Source organism: Anguilla rostrata, chromosome 1, assembly GCF_018555375.3.
Source record: "Anguilla rostrata isolate EN2019 chromosome 1, ASM1855537v3, whole genome shotgun sequence".
In the NCBI taxonomy this organism is placed as follows: Eukaryota; Metazoa; Chordata; class Actinopteri; order Anguilliformes; family Anguillidae; genus Anguilla; species Anguilla rostrata.
The window spans coordinates 52,520,222-52,544,575 of record NC_057933.1 but is presented as its reverse complement, the minus strand read 5'-3'; the positions used below and the strand labels follow the sequence as shown (position 1 = coordinate 52,544,575).

The following is a 24,354-nucleotide window of genomic DNA, read 5'->3' as shown; positions in this document are numbered from 1 at the left end:
ATACATACTTCTGCACCTCTCTCGTACACTCTCTTGCACACAGCTATGTAAAGTCCCACATCATAAATATCTTAAAGATTGAAAAAGGTTTGGGGTGAAGGGGGGATTTTCTTCTTTTGGGAGTTAAACGATTTGGGGATTTTGGGATTCAGACACAGCTGGCTGGAGATAATCTGAAATCAGAGAGAAGCATTCGGAGCAATGATGTCAGCTCCAAGCAATGCAAGAACTCCATTAGCACAGAAAAATCTCAGAGACTACATGTCAAAGAATGAGTGTGTGTATGTATTTGTGCGAATGTGCGTGGGTGTGTGTGCATGTGTTTTTGTGGATAGGTTTCTTAGCGAAGAAACATTCTTCTCAACTCTACACTCCTCCATATCTCTCTCTCTCTGTCTCTCTCTCCTATATCTCTCTCTCTCTCGCTCCCTGTCTCTCTCTCTCTCTCTCTCTCTCTCTCTCTCTCTTCCCTCCCTTTCCTCCCTCTCTCTCTCTCTTTCTCTCTCCCTCTCTCCCTCCATCTTCCTGTCTCACGGGAGAGAGTTTTGTGTTGCGCCTGTAATTACGCAGGAACGCTTGCAGCTTTTAAGGAGAGGATTAGTCACTCCCTTTGTGTGGAGTAGGGGTGCAGAGAGAGAGTCACAGCGGGTTCTCCTCGCTGTGGAGTAAGACATGCGTGTGGGAGATCATAGTTTGGAGGCCCATGACATTCAATCCCCCTAGAGTCAGCTTGCCTGCCTGTGGGCGAGACAGACCCTCACACACACACCCGGACAAAAATACACACGCACTCACATCCATGTACACATACCCACACCTAAGCACACACCCACACTTGCATCCACACCCCTACAAGCAGCTTTACACACATTCAAAGATGCACATACACATAGTCTCAAACAAACACACACTCTCACACACACACCAAAGCACAGAGTGTTTTAGGGAAATCCCTCCGTGAGGGTGGGGGGACACTGGCTGGGGCTCAGTTTTGAAGTTTGGATCTGGGCCTGGTGGGGGTGGGGTGTACCATGAGGTTCCATAACACCTTCTGGTATGGTTTATAGCCCCAAATGGAACATTATAGCCATACGTATGAGATACCTCTTTTCATAATACATAATAACAATTCAAATTCAGAACCTTTTGAAAGTGAGATGGCAGTGGGGATTGTGGGGAGGGGGTGGGTGTGGGGGGTGATTTTCATGTTATCTTTGATAACATAAATCTGCTTTTGTCATTATGACTTTGGTGCAAGAAACTTAAGAAACTGCGTAGCTACCAGAAAGTACTTAACTCTCACCTGTCCAGTAGCAGTATACATTACAGAGACTATTCACCACAACATCATTCAGTGTGACAGTGCACAGTACACAAACTACATCATTTTTCCTCATTATATGATTACATATCTTGAAACATATCATATCTTGTGTTTTCCTTATCTCATGTGGCTCCCTATTTTATTTTATTTTTTTTGTCTGGGCAATGACTCAGAGTGAGGGGGTGGGCAGAGGTGATATTGTACACCCCCAGCACACCACAGACCCCTCCTCTGGGTATGCCCCATGCAGTCGCACACACATTTGCCCCGCCAGCCATTGAAGCACACATGTGATTCCAATCTACTCCTTGCAAGGGGTCTACCTAACTGAGCCGGGTCAGAACTCCAGAGGCCTGGGGGGGGGGGGGGTGGCTGGGATTGAAGGGAGATGGGGGGAGGGTGCCACCTGGTCCTCCAGCAGACATTACACCCCCACTTCTACCTCTCTGCACTCTCCAAAAAAGAGAGGGAGCGGGAGGTGGAAACAGAGCACTGGGGGAATGAGAACCATGGTGCTTACCTTTCACTTCTGTCTACTCCACGCTCCATGATCACATGCTACCCGCAGTGACTTTTACATGTAAGTAAACCATCTGTCACTGCGGTGCTGTGGGGACCCCACTCTTTCTCTGAACTAGATCCAAAAAGGTCTCATTCTGTGGGCGGCAGGTACCCCACTTCCTCCCACAGAGGGCCCCTACATGCCATCATTGGCAGAACTATGAAGGCTATCACTGCTCCCATTCTGTATAAGGTGAGGAGTGTGGTTGCAGGGTGGGGTGAGGTTGTGTGTGTTTGTATGTGTGTGTGTGTGTGGGGGGCGGGGGTTCTGACCTTCCCTATACTTGAATGTTGGTCAGGATAAGGTGCTAAATGATCAAATTTAAAAGTAAACATGCAAATATCTAGGGTTTTGAAAGGGCCATTCCATGGAAATTTCTCGAAGGAAAGGCTTACATGGCCCTTGGACATAAACCATTAACATAATCTTTATTTATGTGGTATGCTCAACCACAGTATTACAGAAAACACAATGCTCTGTGTTTTGACATTGTGGGCTATATCCAATATACAGTACATAACACATTGTGAATGCAGCTGCTATGTTACATTTTTTGGGGGATGTTTAGCATGTGAGTGCAGTAAATGTTTTTTTTCCTGACTGGAATGTTGCTCTTGCCCCTAAAATAGGGAGACAGAAAAAAAACACACTGGAAGCAGACAAGGACAGTGGCTGGGGGAGAAGTTCAAGGGAACAGTCATGACCCCGTAGCGGCGATACTGTTACCATGGCACCATGGCCATTTAAGGAAACCATTACACGTTTCTCATGTTGTGATGAATGCTGCACATTGTAACTGCGGTGCCAAGTGTGTGACCTGGGACCCTCCCAGCTCGAGGGCTGAAGGCAGACCCACACCAGCTCATAAGATTAATAGTGCATAATGACTCGCACCAGCTCATAAGATTAATGGCGCATAATGTCTGCGGCGCTCTGTAATCTAGCTGTCACGACGCACTTGAGAAATAACAGAGCAAACGTCGTTTTTCACTCAGCTCCACCTCACCTCTCCTGAAGCCATGCTCTGATCCCCGTGGGCTTCCCCTCTGGGCACATTAGCTCCCGCTGCGCTGATCCCAGGTCAGCCTCTGCAAGTTCATTGCAGATCCCAGATATGCAGCATGCATCTTCTTCCCTGATCTCAGATCGGTGTCTGCTCCACGTCTGTTATGAAGTCTTACTGTTAAATTTATGACCGTCCTAGCATGTTTTTTATATGTTTTTGTGTGTGATTATGAAGCTTGGCAGTTTTGGGAACGTTTACCCATCAGTGTGGGTGCTGCTGTCAGTGACAGGGAGAGACAGTTGAGCTCCAGACAGCTGGGATCCGATCAGATAAAAATTGAGAGCCACCCTCCAGAATCCTGCTGCATACAGGGAGGGTAATATTACACAGCTGTCAGGAACACACCTCACACTCACACACACACACACACACACACACTCACACACACGCACGCGCACACACACAAATCTAACCTGCATTCTCTCAGTCGGACCGCAGATTTAGGTTTTGATTGCTGAACTATCCTCCGGGTGAATCCAGCGGACTGAGGACCAGGTGAGTCCACAGTGAGTCAGACTCCGGCTGTCTGTGAAAAACACACACAGCCCTGGTCCCACAGCCGTCTGAATAAATGCCAGCCATCAAAAAAAGCGAGACTCAGCACCATATTTTTATTTGCTCACATCTTCATCCATTAAATGTGTCTGATCACAAGGTGGCCAGTAATTACCACTGCCTGCTACTTTATATCTGTGTGTGTGAGCTCATCTATGGAGATGTACAAATATTTGTGTGCTTCTACTCTGTGTGTGTATACATTTGAGTATATGTGTATCAGACCTGGCTCTAACAATCGTGCCGCCCTAGGTGAGATTGTATAAGAGGGGTGTGGAACTGCGATCCCGGACCAACCATCATGGATGCAACATTTGGATTTTTATTTCTTCCCTTCATTTGGCACCCCTCCAGATGGATTGCAACATACTGTAGGTGATCATCCTTGACAGCCCTCATCTGTGTGAATGTGTGTGTGTGTGAGCGCTTATGTCTACGTGTGTGTACATGTGCATATGCATGTGTGTGTGTGTGTGTGTACAAGTGCGTGTGCTTGTGTGTGTATGTGCATGTGTGTGTGTGCGTGAGTGTGCGTGTATTTCTGCATGTGTATGTGTGTGTGTGTGTGCGTACGTGTGTGTGTGCGTGTGTGTAGGTGTGTGTGCGTGTGTGTGTGTGTGTGTGTGCGTGATGTCGTGATGTGTGTGTATTTGTGTGTGTGTGTGATTTTGTACATGTGCATGTGCTTGAGTGTGTGTATGCGCGCGTATGCGTGTGCGTGCTTAGATTTACAGCATTAAAGCTGAGTGTCTATGGGAGAATATTTGAGGACCTGCTTGTGTGTGTCTGTTATGGTGTCAGTGTACATTTTCTCTTTCCTCTGTGAAAGGACGTCTGCCTCTCTTTCCGGGGGTCAGACCTGAGTCAGCTGTGTGGGAGCGGAGTCTCTCAGCCTCGAAGACAATCCTTCATTCCCTGTCCCTGAGTTTCGCTCCCAGTCCCTGTCAGTAAATCTCTCCCCCAGACTCTGCGTCCCTGTCACATCCTTGCGTCCTTGTTCCCTTCCCTAAATCTCTCTCCCATTCTCCGTGTCCCTGTTCCCATCTTTAAAACTCCTAGTCCGACTGTTCCGAACTGAAATCCAGTCTCCCTGTTATCATCCATAAATCTCTCTCTCTAAATCGTAAGTCTCTCTCCAAATCTCAGGGTCACTTCCCCAGTCTCTGTCACTTCTTAAAGGTTATGAGCAGTGCTGATTGACGCTAAATACCTTTGCACAGTGCTAAAGAGGGTAAATATTATTCCACAGTGCTGAGGAGGTTAAAGGTTATTCGTCAGTGTAGTAGGAACAGATACACAGACCCAATCCATAGACTTGTTGAGGCCTGTCAGTCATCAGATTCTTACTTCTCCCTGTTCAGCTGCAGGTTTATACGACCTGTTTTCCTCAAGAAGCCACATTACTTACATTGATATCATCTGATTCATATTTGTCTGTAAAGGGATGGGATTCCTGCTGTTTCTGAAGACTAGTTTTTATCTGTCTTCCATCGCATTTAGGTTGCGTTTTGATGTGCTTTCTCGTAGAACACAAGGTGCTTAAGATTCTTTCCTAGGTCTTTTCTGATTCAACTTATGCCCACTTAAACTCTTATTCTCATTTTCAGCTTCCCATTTTCATTCTCCTTCTCCTTCTCTCTTCTCTCTCTTTTTTCACAAACACATATTCAACAATGAACTGTTCCCATCCCCGGTTTCCGGAGTGTTCTGGAAACGTGGAAAGCATGAAAATATGCGAAATATCCGCAGCATTTCCACTCTGACAGTAATATGCCAGGTAGAGCAGGGTGTGGAAGAAGAACGAGGGCTAAAAATGTAAGAATGTGCAGAATGTGAGCCGTTAACCACGCTAGCCTTTCGGCTGACATTGGCTTCCCATCGTGAAATAAGACGATGGTAGATTAAGCAGGGCTGGGGAGATCAGCACGCTGACCTAACTGACTGAAATGAGCCTTTTGGGAACCCTGAAAATGCTTTACTTTGTTCTCAGGAGAGCATCAAGCTTGTGATGGTGGAGCTGCGCTGGAGAAAAGATCAAGTGAGCATGAGATCTGATAGACTTCCCCATCGCTACCTGTCAATTTATTAGCAGCTCGCTGTGGACGTGGATGATGAGGTTGTTGCGGTGGGAAGGTTAAGGCACCTGAGCTTTTGCGGGAGTTGTGTCCGTTCAGGTTTGGGTGGCGGACTTGGCGAAGAAAGAGCAGAAGCGGGGCCACGGTAGAGGGAGGCGGGGTGCAACATGGTTGTTCGCAGGGGCCTGGGGTCTGTTCCAGGAGATTACAGTTGACACGGTGACAAGCTACAGACAAGCAGACACCGAGGGGGGGAAGTCTGGGGTGGATGCTCCCCCCTGCGCCACGCAGCTAGTGTGGGGGTGTGTTTTGGCTCAGGCCCTACGACACCGTGCTCCAGGGTAAAAAAGCAGAGCTGCATCACTACCTCCACAATCAAGTCTTCAGGGCTACTTTCAGGTCACATTTCCTTTACGAGTATTTACCCTGGACTAGGGCAGAGCCAGCGGCCACGCGACGACAAGCACTTCCTGCCTCGACCGAGAGTTTCCTGACAGAGCTACGGGCGATTCCTCGCTGAAACTCCAAGAGCTTCCTGACTCGAGCTAGTTTTCCCGTTGCCTGTCATCTCTCCGTTCGGTGAGAAACAAAACTCCACGCTGGTTCGTGAACCTGCGCACCATTATCATGTCAAGCTGACAGGATCTGGAGCTTTGCTCCACAAAGCCTTGTGAGGGAGGAGATTTACTGAAAGGTGATCTGGGGGTTGAATAGCGTGTGAAGTTTTATCTCTCTGCTTGATCTGAGACTGTCTCTGTCCCTAAGCTGAGTGTCTTGTGTTTTGGCACCTGTGAATGTTACAACCCCCCCCCCCATCCCCCCCACCCCTCCACACACATTACCCCGTCCCTCCACCCATGCTCCAAAGCCTCCTCCTATGCCCCGTGCCTCCCACGACCCCTCAAACCCTGGCCCTCTCTCCTCACCTCACGCCCAGCTCTCTCCCATCGGCCTTGACCTCTGCCTGCATCCCGCCCTTTTCAACACCTGTGGGGTCACATGACCAGCAGCATTTTCTGTGCTCCTGCTTCTATGCATGACATTGCTGCAGATTCTCAGGTTCAGGTGGTTGCAGTTGGTAAATTATTGTCTCTGTGTGTGTGCATGTGTATGCCCATGTATGTGCGTATGCTCATGAATGCGTGTGTGTGTGTGTGAGTGTGTGTGTGTGTGCGTGAGTGTGTGTGTATTTCTGTGTGTGCATGTGTGTATGTGTGTGTGTGTGTGCGGGAGTGTGTGTGTGTATTTCTGTATGTGTATGTGTGCGTGTGTGTATGTGTGTGTGTGTGTGTGTGTGAGTGCGTATGTGGTTAGGAAAGACTCAAAGCACAATACCATACAGAGGACAGACCCAGACACAGTACATCTGCATTAAAATAGCCGGAAAATGTCATTTTAAACTCTCAGTAAATCCTGGGAGCATAACAGAATACAGAAGCGCAAGTAAGCATGTGGACATCCAGAACTACAGATGGTGATGTCACCCTCTGGAGCTCCAATCGGAGTGTTAGTTCCCTTAGTTCCCTTAGTTCCCTTGGCTTCGTACCTATGGCGCTCAGCTCAGAGACTGTTCTTGTGAGCGCCATGGCTTGACCACAGCAGCAGACCTACCCACATTACAGGATTAAAGTAGTGACTCCCACACTCTGAATGAACCAATGACTCCTACTCTGAATGGATCTGTGGCTCCCATTCAAAGTGGGTCAGTGACTCCCACACTGAGTGAACCAATGACTCCTGCTCTGAATGGAGCTGTGATTCCCATACTATGAGAAGGGCAGTGTCTTGCCCGCATCTCCCATGATCCCCTGTTGTTGATTCAGGGGCTGTTTGCAGCCACAGCTCAGGGAGGAACTGTAATTGTATTCTTGCTAAACACAGCAGATGTACTCACAGTTGTGTAATTCTGCCAAACTGCAGTTTTTCAGCATTACATGCCCCTAGTTCACTGTGACTGAGGTCAATATAATGAGCAAATGGAAAAACTGACTCATTTTTGTATTTCTTTTTTATCTTTGATGAATTTAACATGTCGAAGATCATGAAATATAACCTAACATGAAAGTCTGGCCACTGCCACAGTCAGTTTCCAAACCTGAAATTCAACTGAGAAACTGAAACCTTTGAAGGCTGTTGATGCTACATGAATCAAAATTCAATCTTTGATAATAATAATAACAAGAACAATTATATACATACATACACGCGCACACACACACACCCACACTTATAAACATATACTGCACTACCCCTCTCATCTTTTCACCTTTATTAGACTTCATTAATTTTTCGGTCCCTTTCCTGGTCTATATTGTGTACAGTGAAGGTGAATGCTGGGATCAGTCTTGCTCTCCGCTCAGGTTTGGGTTAAACATCTGGCACACCTCTGAAGGCCTCAGAATCTGGGGCTCTTGATGGATCTCCCCGCCTCCCTGCGGGGGGTAAACAATGCCCCTGACCTTCCTCAGACTCCCGGGCCACTTTGTGACTCTCCTGAGGGGAGCGTTCCCAACGCCGGAGAATGACTTGCAGAAAAGCCCTGCCTCGGCCTTCGGCGTCTCGGGCCCCGGCTCGGACGCCGCTGTCTGTTTGTTTGATGGTCCTGGGGGGAGGGGGTGGGCGAACCAGCAGCCCCCTCTGTCTGGTTGTCTATTCAGCCCTTCAGAGCCGATTAGGGCAAAGCCCTTCATTGGGCAGGGGGGGCTTTGGTTCTGGGAAAGCAGCACTGGGTGGCGTTTGTGTTTGTGACCAGAGGCGTGATGCGATCAGACGCATGAGCGGGTGCCAAGGAGAGGCGGAGAAGAGAACTTGCCAAGTCTGCTCTTTAATTCTTGCTTCCCGAATTCCTGCAAACAACTAATGAGACGAGAGCAATAATTATCTGCATTTCTTTTACGACAGGACACGTATTTACAAAAAAAAAAAAAAAAAAACACATAGCTGTAATTTTACAGGTGAGAAGCAATAAAAATCAAGTAGGGACCTGATTCACCCATCTCTGATGCTGGAAACATCACTAATGATTTTAATGTGCGCTACAACTCTGGCCCTGTGGATTCCACAGTTGTCGAATCAGATTGTTATTTCAAAGGCGGTAATAATGAAGGACTCAAGGGGCTGCCGTATCTAGTGCAGGTCTGTGTCTCTGTGAGGCTCCCCTGGCAGGCAGCTCCAGTGTGTAAATCAGAGACAGAGGAAACCTCTCTCTTACTCTCTATATTTACTGTATAAAGATAGAGGAAGCCTACCCTGGCAGGCTGCATCAGTGTTTAGAGCGATGTTAGAGAAAGCCAGAGCCATACATTCTAATAACCACAACAAATTAAATTTCAATTTGAATTATTTCCTAATTCTCTAGTCTCTGGAAAAACAGAGATTTTATTTTATCAGAAAAAGCTGGATACTCATAAAATAACAGGTTCCATATTAGGATACATTTCTGGTCATATGAAAACCAAGCATCTGAAGTGTACTATTTTAAAGGCTTTACTACTTTTTGACTTCCTTGTTTGTATTTAGGTGTCGATTCCCTGACACTGCCAGCTGACACATGGAGATTGTGGAGATGATATTTACTGTGTTCATCCACAAGAGATTTAATCTGTTCATACTTCAAAATTGCTACTGCACTAATACTACCTGGCTTGCTAGCTTGTTTGCTTTGCTACCCTCTCATCAATGTATTCTGACAAGCTGGCTAGATTTTCAAGCACATTTCAAACAGATGCAGTAGCCAGCACCGGGTAGCTAATTTACATCTTGTAGTCATGAAACTACAAATCAAATGAAAGTGAACAGTTTTCATTTTCTTGGGTAAAATTTTATTGCTAATTAGCCACTTTATAATCTGAATTTTAGTACTGATTGTGAGTGTGATTTAATTTCCACAACCATATGACACGATTAACTAAACAAAAGAAGGGTCACTGCTGGGTGCTCTGGCAGGCAGCTCTAGAGTATTAAGTTGAGATAGAGGAACCCCCCCGCGGCAGAGAGCTTCAGTATATAAAGCTGATACAGAGGAAACCTACCCCAGCTGAAATATTTTCTTAGGACTCTGCTTGGAAACCCCATCAGGGGCCCATTGCATCATCAAGAGTTTCATTTCCTCCAGATCCCGAGTAGAAAAAAAAATAAAGGAAAAACAGCGGGCTTCATGTAAATATGTGCATGCGCTCCCTGTGTGTCCTCGCAGCGCAGGCCCCGGGTCCGCATGATGTAACTGGAGGAGCGAGCTGGAAAAACATTACTGCTGCCCAACGGCCCGCTTGGCACAGTCCCCTCCTGTGGCAATGAATTAAACCATTAAACCGTTCATTAGTGCTAACGGGAACTCTTTAATAACCGCTAATTAAGTTGATTTGAAAGTGGCATGTTTATTATGATTGGTAGCAGCGAGCAGCCTTGGCCATAAACTGGGATAGACAAGAGTTTGATTTCTGTGGCGGCCTCTGTTCTGAATGCTCTATGGTTCTTTTGGAGAAAAAAAACCTATTGCTCTATAAAAAATGTCTGTGTTTTGAAATTTTTGTATTAAAAAAAATTTTTTTTTAATGAAACATTAGTTTAAAAAAACAAACTAGGATGGAAAATGAACTAATCATTCCGCATATGCCTTCACCCAGTAAACCACAGATTGCTTTACATTTATTATTTATTGCTTTTTTTCCCCCTGGCTACAGGATTAGTGTTTTACGACCAACCAACGACTGATGCCTGTACTTACTGTGATCAACATTTTTCCATAACTTTTTCTTACAAGTAAATGCATGCTTTTGGCAAGTTAGTTTTAATAGTTGAACTTAGCCAAATTACCCAAACTGAAGAAAAATATATAATTGTAACAATGTAACTATACACAAGAATGTCTGTGACCTCTGGCTTCCTGACCATGGGACTGACCCACCGCTGAGTCACGTTCACCATTAACTTTTCTGGTCGACCAAGGCATAATTAAGTGCCTGTCCCCTTCCTCTTGAGACCCTGCAATAAACCCACTGCTTGATTGTTTAGGCACTAGCTTGGGGTAGGAATACCCTTTTGGGAGGAAATTGGGAGCCAGATTTAACACATTTAAATATTCAAGCATTATCAATGATTTGTCTATCAGTGTTTGATTGACATCTTCTATACCATGATCCAATCAAATGTTTGTGTGCCCATAATAATCCACCAACCAGGTTCCAGGGAACGCATATGGGGTTCCGTTGGGTCAGTGACTTTGTGAGCATTAAAACTCACCAAAAACTTTGCTCTGAGGATAAAAACATTGTCTAACCAACCAGATGCATAAGGAAATATTATTAAGTGTGAGTTGTGCCTCCCAACTCACACTTAGCTTGACCACAAGTCCTGCCTGATAATATCTCCCTTGCAGCTAAACCCAAGTGGAAGACCTGTGCACATCCACAGTTGTCTTGACTGGAACCCATCGCGACCCCAACTTCAAAACGAAAATTTCTCAAGTCCACATGCACCTGCTGTGACCTTGGACCAACTGATGAGCTGACACATCACCTAACACATTTAAGGATTGGCCTCCCCTTTTATTGTCTTTAAGTATTGAAACACATTTTATTTAACATTGACATCAAACAATAGGATAGTGTAAAACTTGTAATACCTAATTAGGTCATTTTTACTGCTATATGTTTTACTATGCGTGTGTTCGCCAGGAATAGCAAATTCCCTGACTTTGTAGTTTTACATTGTTCAAACTTCATTTTATGAGACTGATTAAACAAATTAACCAGGTAATATAGAGTAGCGTGTCGCTAGCCTATAACACAAATTAGCCTTTGTTAAATGGTAGTACAGTTAACCTCTAAGTGTTATATATCATATATTCATTATCACAGTCAATAAACTATGTATCATTTTTCCAAACCACCGCCATGTCTACATTTTTTCACTAAGATGGAATTGACAGCATTCTGATTGGTTGTTGAAATGTATTTGTTCTGAATAAACCTGACCAAACTTCACTACATAATTATTGCTTTGGCCTAGTAGTCAATGGTAAGGCAAACAGGTGATGGAACCCTAGCCAGCATTTTTTAAATACAGAATTTCACTCAAAGTATTCAAAAGCATTTAGCAGGTTAAGAGTCCAGTGTGTTAACGATTACCTGGCCCCAACAACTGCAAATTTGTTGCCTTTCAAAGTGTCAGTTTTTCCAATCTACTTATTTACGAATTAGTTCCAGTCTTCTCATACTGAAAATTTCTTTAAAAATCTTATGTTTCAGAATTTATTTTTCATTCTCAAACTTGCAATATCCGCTGTCAGGCATGTGAATGCATTATTCCTGATGATATTATTGTCTGCAGCTGTGATGAACCTGGCTTATTCTAACAGAGTAAAAGACATTACATCACTGAAGACCTGTCTGCCATTCCATATTTAGCACACTTGTGTCTATCGACTACAATGCTCTATGTATAAAAGAGAGACCAAAAATACCCCTTTTACACCGTAGAGCTGGACAAGGGCTAGCATGTGCTTGAGCCAAAGCTGACTTGATGCAGCATGATTGCTTTTCCATTTGCATCTGCTTCATTGAGAGCTGCAGCGAATGATGTCACGCCAAATTCTGGCATCTGCCCAGATCAGGACGACTGCCTGGACAATGTCTGAGTCCAAGGCTGACGTTTTCCTTTAAAAGAAGACTCCATTATTACCTCCATTTACCTCTGCTTGTCTACTACTGATGAGGGTTTATTTGAACCATGCAGACCTTGGTCAAATCATACAATTTTAAGATTTGAAGACTTGAAGACTTAACATATTTTTTAAAATGAGTCCATAAGATGACAGTAAAATATCTTCAGATTTCCGATGGAGCATCTATTTTAATCTATTATCAAATATTCAGACTGATTATTCTGAATATCATTATTTTGATTTTTTTTTACTCAAAAGACCAGAGATCTCCAGGTGTGCTTTCAAATTTTACTGTCATCTAAACAGGTTGAGCAGTTGAAATAATGCATTTGATACAGATCTGGAATTATGTTCCATGAAGCCTACATAATGGTGTCAAAATCATGACATAAATCCTGGAAATCAGTCGTTCCAGTTTATTACAATTTATGACAAATGCCATGATGTATAGTTTGGCTGTAATACCTTGCTGGACACCCCTTCCAGATTGCTTGAGGTCACACAGTATCAACACTCCATAGCCTCTCTACAGGCGTTCCTCAGGGTTCTGTCTTGGGTCTCTTCCTTCTTCACCCTTTACACCAAATTCCTTGGTCCTGTCATTGCAGCTCATGGCTTGTCATATCATTGATAGGCCAATGACTCTCAGGTCTTTCTGTTCTTTTCGCCATATGACCGACAAGTCTGAACACATCTCAGCCTGCCTGAATGACATCTTGAGCTGAATGAAAAATAAAGACCAAGATTGTCTACATCCTTGCTGTGCATGACACCCTGTATGACCTTTCTCTCATTCTGGATAACCCCACTATATCAGTTTCTTCTAGCACCAAGAACTATGGAGTGGAACTAGATGACCATCACTGCCCCTTCATACCACCAAAAGATTATCAGACCTTAGACACCAGTCAGAGCCCTCCATTCCAGCAAGCCTTCTGACATCTGGCTCCGCCCCTAAATTATTTATGAAAACTATTTCTTGCAAAAAGTGTCTATAGTAATGGGTGTACAGGGTACATATGGTGAACTTGGTTATTTATGTTTATTTTTTAAATATTGTGCTCTTGGGTCTTTCTTCCTCTATAGGTCTCCAAATAATTACAAGAATTACCTATAAAGGCTCACAGAATAAATGTTTTCAATTAAAATTTAACTGTATGTTTAATATTGAAGTCAAAATAGTTATACACCATAATTGCAAGTTGAAAGTGTAAATTCACTTCGAAACTCATCAGTTTTATCAGAATTGGTAGATCATGAGGAATGACAGTATTCCCACCATAAATGTCATTTTCCAGTCAAAAGGCATCACATTGGATGTTTTTCTTCCAAACTCATTCAACCTTTCTGAAATTACTCTACTACAACTACATCCCCAAATTCTTTGAAAAGGTGCATGTTGGGAATTCTTATCTTACTTTTACAATTTAGTAGTTTCTGAATCACTATGTTGGTTAACTGTGGTATTATTTTACTATGTCCAAACAGGAAAACCAGAATTTCAGCAAACTAGGAACATAGGAATAATGGGACTTGTCTTGATCTTGAATAGAGTGTCTCCACCTAGTGGCTGTTAGTATTATTATATGTCATGCATCCCAGTGTGTGTGCATAGAGGAGATTAATATGCTCAGCTAGTAGGCTGCTGACTGAGGTAGTGGCTGGCAGTACATGCACTGGACAGTATGTGCTTGTCTCTCGAGGATGTTGCACTGATGTGATAGGCCTAGTAATACAAACTGTCTCTATTCAAAAGACAATTTGTCACTCATACAAAATAATAATTTCAGAATTCTGAGGCTAGTTGACATGATGTAACCAGGAATTCTGGAATTCTTCAAACTTGTGTATACCTGTGAGCAGAAATTTTATAGACGCATTAACTTTAGCTTTTGGATTACTTCCTTATTACACACCTAACCCTTCCTTCAAAATTTTGCACCTGCTTCAATCCTAAGGCATCCATTTAAAAATACAGGCTTACTCATTTAGATACAGTGCTCTGCAGAACTCAGACACAAGAGAATAAGACAAATTCTGTATGAATTTGGACGCTTATGTTGTTTGAAGGTTAATCAGTTTGTTCTGCTATGTGCATAGTCTCACTAGCACTCTTGCACTCTTGCCCAATAGGCCCTGTTCTGAGTGGCTTGGAGACATTCACTCTTAATCTAAGTGCATACATACACACACACACACTCACTCACACACATACCAGCCGTCTTCTGTGCGACTCTCACACAGATCAAGTCAGTTTCTTCTCTTGTTTCAGTTTTCAATGTGAAACTGAATTTCAAGCTAGTGCCCTGTTCATACCATACATTTATTTTCCAAATACACATTTCTGTCCTTTGTGAAGTAAAAGCATGTTATTTAATACAGATAGACATTATTTTAATCTTGTAATTAATTTTTATCTGTCCATTGTTTATTACACAAAACTTATAATAATTCCTCAGCCATATTGAACTGAGGTGTAAATTCTTCAGTATTTCATCTACGGATGTGAAATGGGTAAAATTGATATGGTTCAGTAGCTATTCATATAAATTGAAATATTCTGGAAAAAGAATGGTGTGTTTTTTTGGGCGTGTACATGATGTGTCAAATGGAAATTATATATTGTATGTGCTGTGCACAGAGGGTGTATTTTGTGTATCAGGTGTGTGTATTGTATGTGTTCCTTTTAGTGGTGTGTGTGTGTATGTTGAGCATATTCTATTTATCAGGGGCAAATGTATTTTGTATTTTTTGTATAAGGCAGAGGGAACCAGGAGGCTGTTCAGAATTGAGCCATTTTCAGTCAGCACCTTGCCCCCCAAACAGCCTGTATTCTCCACTGCTTAATTCAACAATAATGAGATCTGTAACCTTTGACCCACACTCTTTCCACAGTGAGGAAATGTGTTGGACTGACCAAGGGAGTCTCCTAGGATCTCATATGTCACTGACAGGTAAGTATCCAAGATTTATAACTCCCATTTTACCCTTATCCCTGCCTCCCATATCCCCCCAACCCCCTCCTCCCATGTCTCAGAAGTGAGTATTAAGATTTATTGACTTCACTCCCCTAACCAACTCCCCCCCCCAACACACATACACACACACATACATATAAATCACACAGTCACGCACACACACACACACACACACACATGCACACACACACACACCAGCACACAGTCCCCTCTCTGTTCTCTGAGCATTTCCTGAGCGCCCTGCTTTTCAATGCTTCACTGAGTTTGGCTCTGTTTGGGACGGAACTAAAGTCTCCTCCTGCCAGCAGTTACTGCCCCTGTTCCCTTGCACTCTTCCAAACTCTGTACAGCGCAGGTCCCCACTCTCACAGGTGCTAACCTGCACAGCTGTCCTTGTGTGTAGTGCAGTGTGTAGAACTGCAGGCAGTATAGGTGCAACATAACACATAACTGGAGCCAACGGTGGCACTTCATTTCCCACAAACCACTGCACAAAAAAAGATGTGAACAACGCCAGTTGCAACAAAAGATGGAAAACTGTGTTACCAAAACATTACATCAGACAAGGCTGTATTTGAACACTGCTCACCTCAGTGTTGTGTCAGTCAGGAGCAGCACTGGTGTTCCAATGGATTGAAAACCAATCTCAGCACATTTTGTTATGAAAGTGGCAAAAACACTTGCAAACAGGCTTCACAATGACAAGGTTTTGACAGTTTTGGCGAACAGTATAGCTACTACAATATATTGTAAACGCATATCTGCTAAACCTGCCATGCCATCAACATGCAGTTCTTGACTAAACCAGGATTATTCAACAATTTATTCCTGGAGATCATGGTCTTTTTAAGAATGGGCCCAATAGGCCAAACTTCTTCCACATGCATAAATAGCATTGTGTGTAAACAAATGTATCTACAGTACCAACAGAAAAATATGGAAACATTTATAAACAGATTATGACAATGAATGCAAAATTTGCAACAATTTCTCTTTTTGGCATAATACATATAATTTATAATAAATTTAATAGCAACATAAAACAAAAAAGAAGAAATTATTTGCATTTGTGTTAAACAAGTAGTAATAATTTCACCTTCCTAAATGCATTAGTTCATACATACATAATTTAACTGTCTAATGTAACTTACAGTTGTAAATTCTATAATCAGCATTAAAATGTATATCTTTGTCCAGTACTTTCTACAGAAAATGATAATATTTATGCAAAAAAAATGTTTTGACTTAAAAACTTAATGTCAAATTACTGATGGTCACATGATGTCATTACCACTTGTGGGTAAGAAGATAACCAATGGCTCCGAGAAACCACAGAAGAATGGGCTCAGATAAGTTTTAAACTTCTTCTTTAAAAAGTTTCCATAATTAATGTCAGACCTGTATATACAGCTATTCTGACAGTTCTGACAGTACTGGGAGACATGCTGAGACTTTGAAGATGCAGACCTAGGCAGAGTTACAGTTTTTATGCGTTTTCTATCCTTTTTTCTTCTCAAAGCAAAAGGCCTGATAGTATGCGTTTGATAGTTTGAGTAGCTCTGGACTAGAATTCAGTTACATTTTAATCATTTGACTGATGCTTTTAGCCAAAAATATTTATATAATTGCAATTTACATGCCAGCAAACAACATTCTAGACAGGGAATTATATGAGTGTCACCATTACAAAGCTGAAAAATAGAGGGAGAGAGGGGTTAGAATAAAAAAAGAAAAATATTGAGGTGAAGTCTGAAAATGTGGGTTTTTAAATGTTTTTGGAAAACAGCCAGAGGATCTTCCTTTCTGACTGATTGGGGAAGGCCATTGCACCACCAGGGTTCAACTATGGACAGCCTCATCCCACTGCATACAAATCATCTGGTACCTTTTGTGCTACAACCACAGCACCACCTACATGCATCACTGGAGCTCCAACCCCACCCACGCATAACTCAACCCTAAGACTGAAACAACTCTATTATCGCTCAGTTCCGTAACTCAACCCCCTAAATCACTCAGTGCTATATCTTATGCCATCGCATGACTCAAAAATCTACCCACACAGCCATTGGTGACACTGTGAAATATTTATTTAAACTTGATTTCCTCTAGTACAGTTACTGCAGGTCATGATAAGGTAATAGATTGCATCATTCTGTTGCTTTTTTTTTTCTCAAAACCATTGGTTCATTTATTTATTCAGACATGAATGGTTGATCAGAATGAAGTGAAGCAAAGCAAACCAAACTTGATATAAAATGTATACAACCTTTTTACTTTTTCTTTTTTAAAAAACTTATTTTCTAAAACACAGTTCAGCTAGCAGGAGTATGGCCATAAGTACTTACTGTTCAGAAAACATTCATCCTTCTCACGTAATGGAAACCTTTTTGACACCGAAAGCACACAGTGGTGTTATTGTTGATTTACAGGCCCTTGGATGTCAGCTGCTTCTCTAGCAACTGATCAGCCAATGAGGGTGAGTCAGGAGCTGCAGGGGGCTGGAGACACACACACAGACTGTAAGAGGGGGTGGAAGTGTACGGGTTATTGGAGGGCACTTTACAGGTAGGGATGAAAGGATGTTCTAATCAGATAAATTGTTTAACTAATGATTTGAACATTCCATGTTTTGAGATAAATGTGAGTGAGACAGTATCTTAAAAGTCTGATTATTTTTAAAGGTCTCTACAGTGTTTTATTTCCATCTTTTTACCAGAGAGTGTGCTTCTAATTTTCTTAGAAAAACAAAAGAATAGAGAATGTCAGTCCACATCAAAAGAAAACCAGAAAATAAATTTACACTGCCAGAAATTCCTTGGCCTCATGCATACATTCTTTAAGACCCAACATCTTGGCAAGACTGCAGGTATAATGCGGCTATGGATTAGAAGTGCGATGAGAAAAGTTCCACACTCTGAAGCGGAGCAGTCACCTCTGCTTAGCTGGCGGTAGCCTCTTCTCATCTCTCCCAGTTCTGCGGTGAGATTTACAGGCCAGCCGCGCTTTCATCTCCCCGGAGCCGCGTGGTGCCGTGCCAGGCTGGCCGCAGGAGCCTTTAATGTTTATCCAGAGAGCTGGAAAGAGGACGGGGTCTGAGCCACTAGTGGAGGTGACTGCTCGGCCTCACCCCTTAAGCACACATCTCCACTGGGGAGTGTCTTCACCATGACCACTTTGCCTTCATTAGGTGTGCTAGGGGGAGCAAGGGTGCACAAGCACGGCCAATATCTGTTTCTGTTCCATTTCCTGTTTACAGCATATTTCATTAGCAATTGCTCATTCACAATTATTTACATGATTAGATATTTTAGTGCATTTTAATGATAACAATAATAATTCCACACTCAAAGCACTTTACAGTGAAGAGGGGGAAACTCACCTCAACCACCACCAATGTATAGGACCCACCTGGGTGATGCACAACAGCCATTTGACACCAGAACGCTTACCACACCTCCACTGAGGTGGAGAGGGAGAGAGCCATATTTTCACCAATCAGGACCCTGGTTTAATGTCTCATCCGATAGACGGAATCTCCTGCAGTACAGCATCCCCATCACTGCACTGGGGCATTGGGTCATATTTGACCAAAGGAAAGATCGCCCCCTACCGGTCCACTAACAACACTTCCAGCAGCAACTCAGTTTTCCCAGGTCTCCATTCCAGCTAAGTGCTTACCAGACCCACACTGGCTTAACTTCAGCCATTTGGCAGGAGCAGGGTGCACAGTGGCTTCTGTCATTTTGTTTGCAAGTTCATGACGGAGGAAAAGTGTTTTGTGTCCCTGTGTGAAATGTAGCCTACTGCTGTGGTCTACAACCGAGTCAGCATTGGCATGCGGCTAAACTGAGCCTGTAACAAAACCTGCTGACGCACCAGCCTTCGGGGAGCATGTGGGAGAGGGCATAATCACAATTTGCGATGCTAGGGCTATTTATTTTTTTTTTATACTCCTGGGAGATAAAAATAGCCTGTGTATGTTAAACTGAATTTTCAAAATAAGATGAGTGAATTGTTAATAATAGGCGAAGTATTCATATGAAAAAGGTTAAATATTTTTATTGTGCGTATATAATTTTATTTGTTCATTGTGTTATTGTTGTAGCCAACAGCATGTTCTCCAAGTTTAAAAATGAATTTCCTTTCTTTTCAAATAGCTTAGGACTTCAAGTTGGACTTCAGGTGACGTATCATCATTAACTAATTCTAAAGTTCATACATGTGCAATACCTCCTCGATTATTTAAAATAGTATCAAGTTCTAACGTAATAAAACAATTGTTGTTGTTCCGATAGCGTCGTGAAACGCCGCCTACTGTGTTTTGCCGTCACGTCTAGTAAGTTTCGAACAGCAGTTTCCGGGTTATAGAGTGACGTTGTTATGGGGCTAGCTGTGGGCTAGTTTCACGGTGCTGTTAGTGATGGCTGTGGCTCAGAAGCTGCAGAGGTGTGCTGTTTCTCAAACTGGAAAACACTCTGCATCCGTAATCTTCTTACACGGCTCAGGTGCCAAACTCTTGACGATATATTTGAGCTCTTTGCGGAATTATTGTGGAGGGAGTGAGTCGGATGCATTTGCCTTTGCAGGCATCCGCTTGGAGGGTAGGCTAATACCAAGCCAGCTACGGGTGACTAGTTTTATCCGAGAAGTTCTCAGCTAGCACACAGTCAAGCATCTGCACGCTAGAAATGATCTGTCATATAAACGGACTACGATACACGCAATTAAAAAATAAAAAAAAGCTTCAGGTTCCTTTATGGGTTGAGCGTTTTGTAACCCGTAGCTAGCAGTTAGGCAGAAAGCCAACGTTGAGTATGACTCTGACACGTCGGACACCGATACAAAAATGCTTAACGAGCCTTTGTGTTTACAGAAGCATAGTAATCTTAAATGTTGCATTCTAGAATCCCGCTAAAGCGCCTCGGAAGTCCCACAGTGCGTCTTTTGCAAGTATTTTTCAGAGTCTGCACTGTGTCCTACTGTTCTTTCAGATTTAAAAAGGTCATAACGTTACAGTTTCATGGCAAAGGAACGAATTAGCGTGGTAGGGTTTCACAGTCTGTTTGAGTGCAAGTAAATCGATCTTTCAGAATCAATGGAGTACGTGTACAAAATGGCTTGGACAAGTAAACTCCTCACGACGCTTTCACACTGGAATGTTTGAAAAACAAAATACGTTTATTGTTACATGTCGTTTAATTTTTTTTACAGACACCGGTTCCAATATTTCATCACATGACGTTTTTACTCTGTGTTTGGGAGGTACAGTAAAACTTGTAGGATCCGTGAGAAAGAATGGTGTTCTGCAGCTTTTCTTATTTTTTTATATAGGAGACACAGGACAGGGCCTACGTGCATGGGTGAGGGACGTCCTGAAACAAGATTTGGCTTTCACCCACATCAGAGTCATCTACCCCACCGCCCCAGCAAGGTACAGGAATATGAATAATCAATAATAACAGTATATCTGAAGAATCCACAATCATGACAGGAACTTCTTTTGAGATAACCCTGTAACTTTTATACAATAGGGGGTTGCATATAAAAAACTCAGAATCATTACAGTCAATTTGCTTCTTCATGCCTTCAGTTTTCACATTGGCCCCTGATCTGTCTGCCTGCCCTCAGATGCCCATGGTGACCTCTGACTCTGCATTCTCTGCCCTCAGTTCTCATACATCCCCAGTTTTCTTATAGGCCTCAATTTGTACACTGACCTGTCTGTCTACCCTCAGGTTTCACAGGGTCTCTGATACTTGCTGCTTTGTTCCTACTGTAATTACAGACCCTACACACCCATGAGGGGTGCGCTGTCTCACGTGTGGTTCGACCGGTATAAGATCTCAGCCGACTGCGCAGAGCACTTGGAGTCCATTGACAGCATGTGCAGCCTGCTGGGCACTGTCATACAGGAGGAGGCCAGGGCAGGTGTCCCCAAACACAGGATGATTATTGGTAGGTTGACTTTGTCCTCACCTCTCTCTCAACCTTTTCACTCTCTTTTTCTCTGTTCTCTGCATTCTCCTTCAAAAGGATGTAGAATGGGGAATATGATTCAAGTTTTATCTTCTTTCATGTTCTGCCAAAAGTTAAATGAAAACAATTTCAGGACAGTTGTTTCAGGTTCTGTAAGGCCAATAAGACAGTAGGTTTGCTGATCTGACTGGTACACTGCAGGAAAGATATGTTGAGGGATAAGAGCGAGTAGGTCATAATTAAATAATTCAATTACTCGGTCATAGTGAAGTAAATGCCAGCAGTCAAATGATGAGTCAAGTCAAAAAAGGGTTGGATTGCTGTAACCACTATGCGTGTATATATATATATATATATTAGAGAGGGAGATGTGAGTAAAAAACTTGTTTTGAATGAAAGCCTGCGTGTAGGACAGAAAGCCCCTGAGCTTAGAGCCAGAGAAGCTGATTCAGAAAACACATGTTCCTGTGAGACTGCTGAAATATTATCTTCCTAAATCATAACATTTTGTCATTAACTATAAATACTCATTGAAGTCACTGCACAGCCTGAGCTTTCAGGCTGAGAGACCGATAGGCTATGGAATTTTCCAGAAAATGTTTCTGAGAAGGCTACTGTGTTTGTTTCTTGCACATTTATTTGTTGTAGTTCATGTGAAAGAGGCTGGAGAGGGGATATCAAACACATACATGTACTCAAACCCACTTCACACGCAAGCATACTTCATATGTACACAAACACACACACACACACACACGTTTTCCACTTACAAATCCCACTAATGAGTTTATGGTCTAAAAGGGTGGGTGGAGCATGTGAGCTCAGTCTGTTTTCACTCTTGGAAATACTCACTCCTCACCGGCTAGTGTGTCCAGATGTGCTGCATGCTGAGTTTAGCTTGGCTGTGTGAAGAAGTGCTTTTCCAGTACCCTTCCAGCTCTGATGATGTAGAATTGAGGATCAGCTATTTCTCCATTTTTTTGTGGTGGCTCATGCTCTGTGAGTTTTGGGCTCTTGGATTAAGCTTTCAAATATTATTCATATGGCTGCTGTCATGCCGTTTTGTGAGTATTTATTTTGTATGTTATCATGTGACCAGCTGTGTTTCTCAATATTCTTTTCACATATGGATATATAAGAATGTTGCAGCTGCAAAATTAACTGCAAGTCAGGTAACCGTGAAATAAACGCCTTGCTGGTGAGGGACCTATGTTTTGCCGCGTTTCTTCCCATCACTAGAGCACTGGTCTTTTAGCCAAATCTCCCTTTGACACCAGAGACCTGGTCTTCTAGCTGAGTCCCTCCCCAACACCAGAGCCCTGGGCCTGTCCAGCACCTGAGGACTGTGCATACAAGGCAGACCCAAGTCATTTTGTTTGGGTTGAAGTATATTAAATAAATATGAGTGCTTCTTCGCCTCTCTTTCAAGGGGGTTTCTCAATGGGTGGGGCCATGGCTCTGCACTTGGCCTGCAGGTACTACCCTGAAGTGGCTGGGGTCTTCGCTCTCTCCAGCTTCCTCAACAAGGACTCAGTCGTCTACCAGGTAACTCATAAGCACACCTTCTCCATATATCACACTTACAGTAAACCAATGTATCAGGTGCTGCACACTTGCCCATGCATTTCAGGTCCATCACCACCTACACCAGTAAATCAGATATCTCATACATATACCAGCAGCTCAGGCAAACATAGTCATGTTGACAGTTATGTCAAGTATAAGCTACCTAACCTCCCAGGGTTTTTTATATTTTCCCTCATCTCTTTCAGAGCCACTGAGATCTCCTCTTCTAGTAAAATTGGCAACTAGGGTTGACCAGTGTTTTTATACGCAACCGTAAGCTTGCTGAGATGATAATTACTTAATTTTAAGAGTTAATGAAGCATGTAACATCCCAGCATGGTCACGGGTTGTATAAAAATGCAGGTCCTGTTACCCGTTATTGAAAGCATACTTTGTATCCCTCATTTATTCAGTTGCATGTGTAATGTAGTGCACGGTGGGCTGTGTGGGGTGTGTCTGAGTTTCTCCTTCCCGCCAGGCGGTACAGGACAGGAGGGGGCAGTCGCTACCGGAGCTGTTCCAGTGCCACGGAACAGCTGACGAGCTGGTGCTCCACCGATGGGGGGAGGAGACCGGGGCCCTGCTGAGGGGGGTGGGGATGGCCACCTCTTTTCACTCCATCCCTGGTCTGAACCACCAGTTGTCCAGTGTGGAGCTGGAGAGCCTGCGCTCCTGGATCCTGAAGAAGCTTCCTCCAGATAGCCCCTCCCATGGACAGTGAGACCCCTTTACCCATGACCCCCGAAGGGTTATTGAAAAGACGCAGTCCCAATCAATGCTCTTTGGTCGTGGTCGTTTGTCATGGAGGGCCTGCTAAGTTCCTGCACTGGAACCAGGGCACCAGGAGCCAAGGGAGAACTACTACAACAGTACAGAATGTTATGAGCATAAACTGAAGGTATAATTATGCCTGTGACTGTACTGTAACACTGAATTATGTACAAGAGAACTCATAAAAGACATCTTAAAAAGACATTTGGGTAAACTGGTTATCAGAGCTTCGTTGAGGTGATATATTAAGAATCACTTTTCCATCGTAACAGTGGAACCCATTTTTAAATCAGCATCATTTTTTTCTCCATGTATTTCTATTAAATGTTGTGAACATAGTTGGCCGGTCTTTTATCAAACCAAAACTGAACCGACACCACCCAAGAACTGCAACAACTTTACTGGGCCTTTCTGTGTTCAAGAGGTCAAATATCATAACTGCAGGAGCCTCTTAGTCATTCAAAAGGCCAGCACACAAGGACCACTACTGTTTCTTAGTACAGAGCAAGTAATTTTAGACTGTAGTTTAAAATAAGCATAAAAATAAACACAATTCTGTCATTTGAATTTAATTATGCCCAACATTATTTTGAATAGGAACACAACTGTAAACCTCCTTGCTCACCACACAAACAATCAAATAGTGTTGCAGAATGATGTCGTTTTTAAAGCAGTCCACAGATGGATCTCATAGAGTTTTTCTTTGAAGTACACAGCTGTATACTGTCTTGGAGCATGATGCATAATATACAGCTGTACTCAGTAACCCACAAATACTTACACTTGTTTTCTCTCTCTCTCTCTCTCTCTTGCT

General features: G+C 43.1%; 1 protein-coding gene across 4 annotated transcripts; it reads left to right on the top strand.

Moving 5' to 3' along the window:
• Nucleotides 1–18,938: 18,938 nt before the first annotated feature.
• On the top strand, nt 18,939–23,878 carry lyplal1 (lysophospholipase like 1). 4 transcript variants are annotated; one of them, XM_064341880.1, is made up of 6 exons: nt 18,939–19,202; nt 19,385–19,409; nt 20,559–20,658; nt 21,013–21,182; nt 22,633–22,748; nt 23,248–23,878. In XM_064341880.1, exons 1-6 carry the CDS (start codon nt 19,149–19,151, stop codon nt 23,488–23,490), a joined length of 708 nt encoding a protein of 235 aa, XP_064197950.1. In that variant the 5' UTR covers nt 18,939–19,148; the 3' UTR covers nt 23,491–23,878. The 4 variants fall into 4 exon arrangements, with proteins under 4 accessions (XP_064197950.1, XP_064197958.1, XP_064197941.1 ...); XM_064341888.1 differs by having other exon boundaries at nt 18,941–19,274; XM_064341871.1 differs by lacking the exons at nt 18,939–19,202; nt 19,385–19,409 and adding an exon at nt 19,575–19,732.
• Nucleotides 23,879–24,354: the final 476 nt, after the last annotated feature.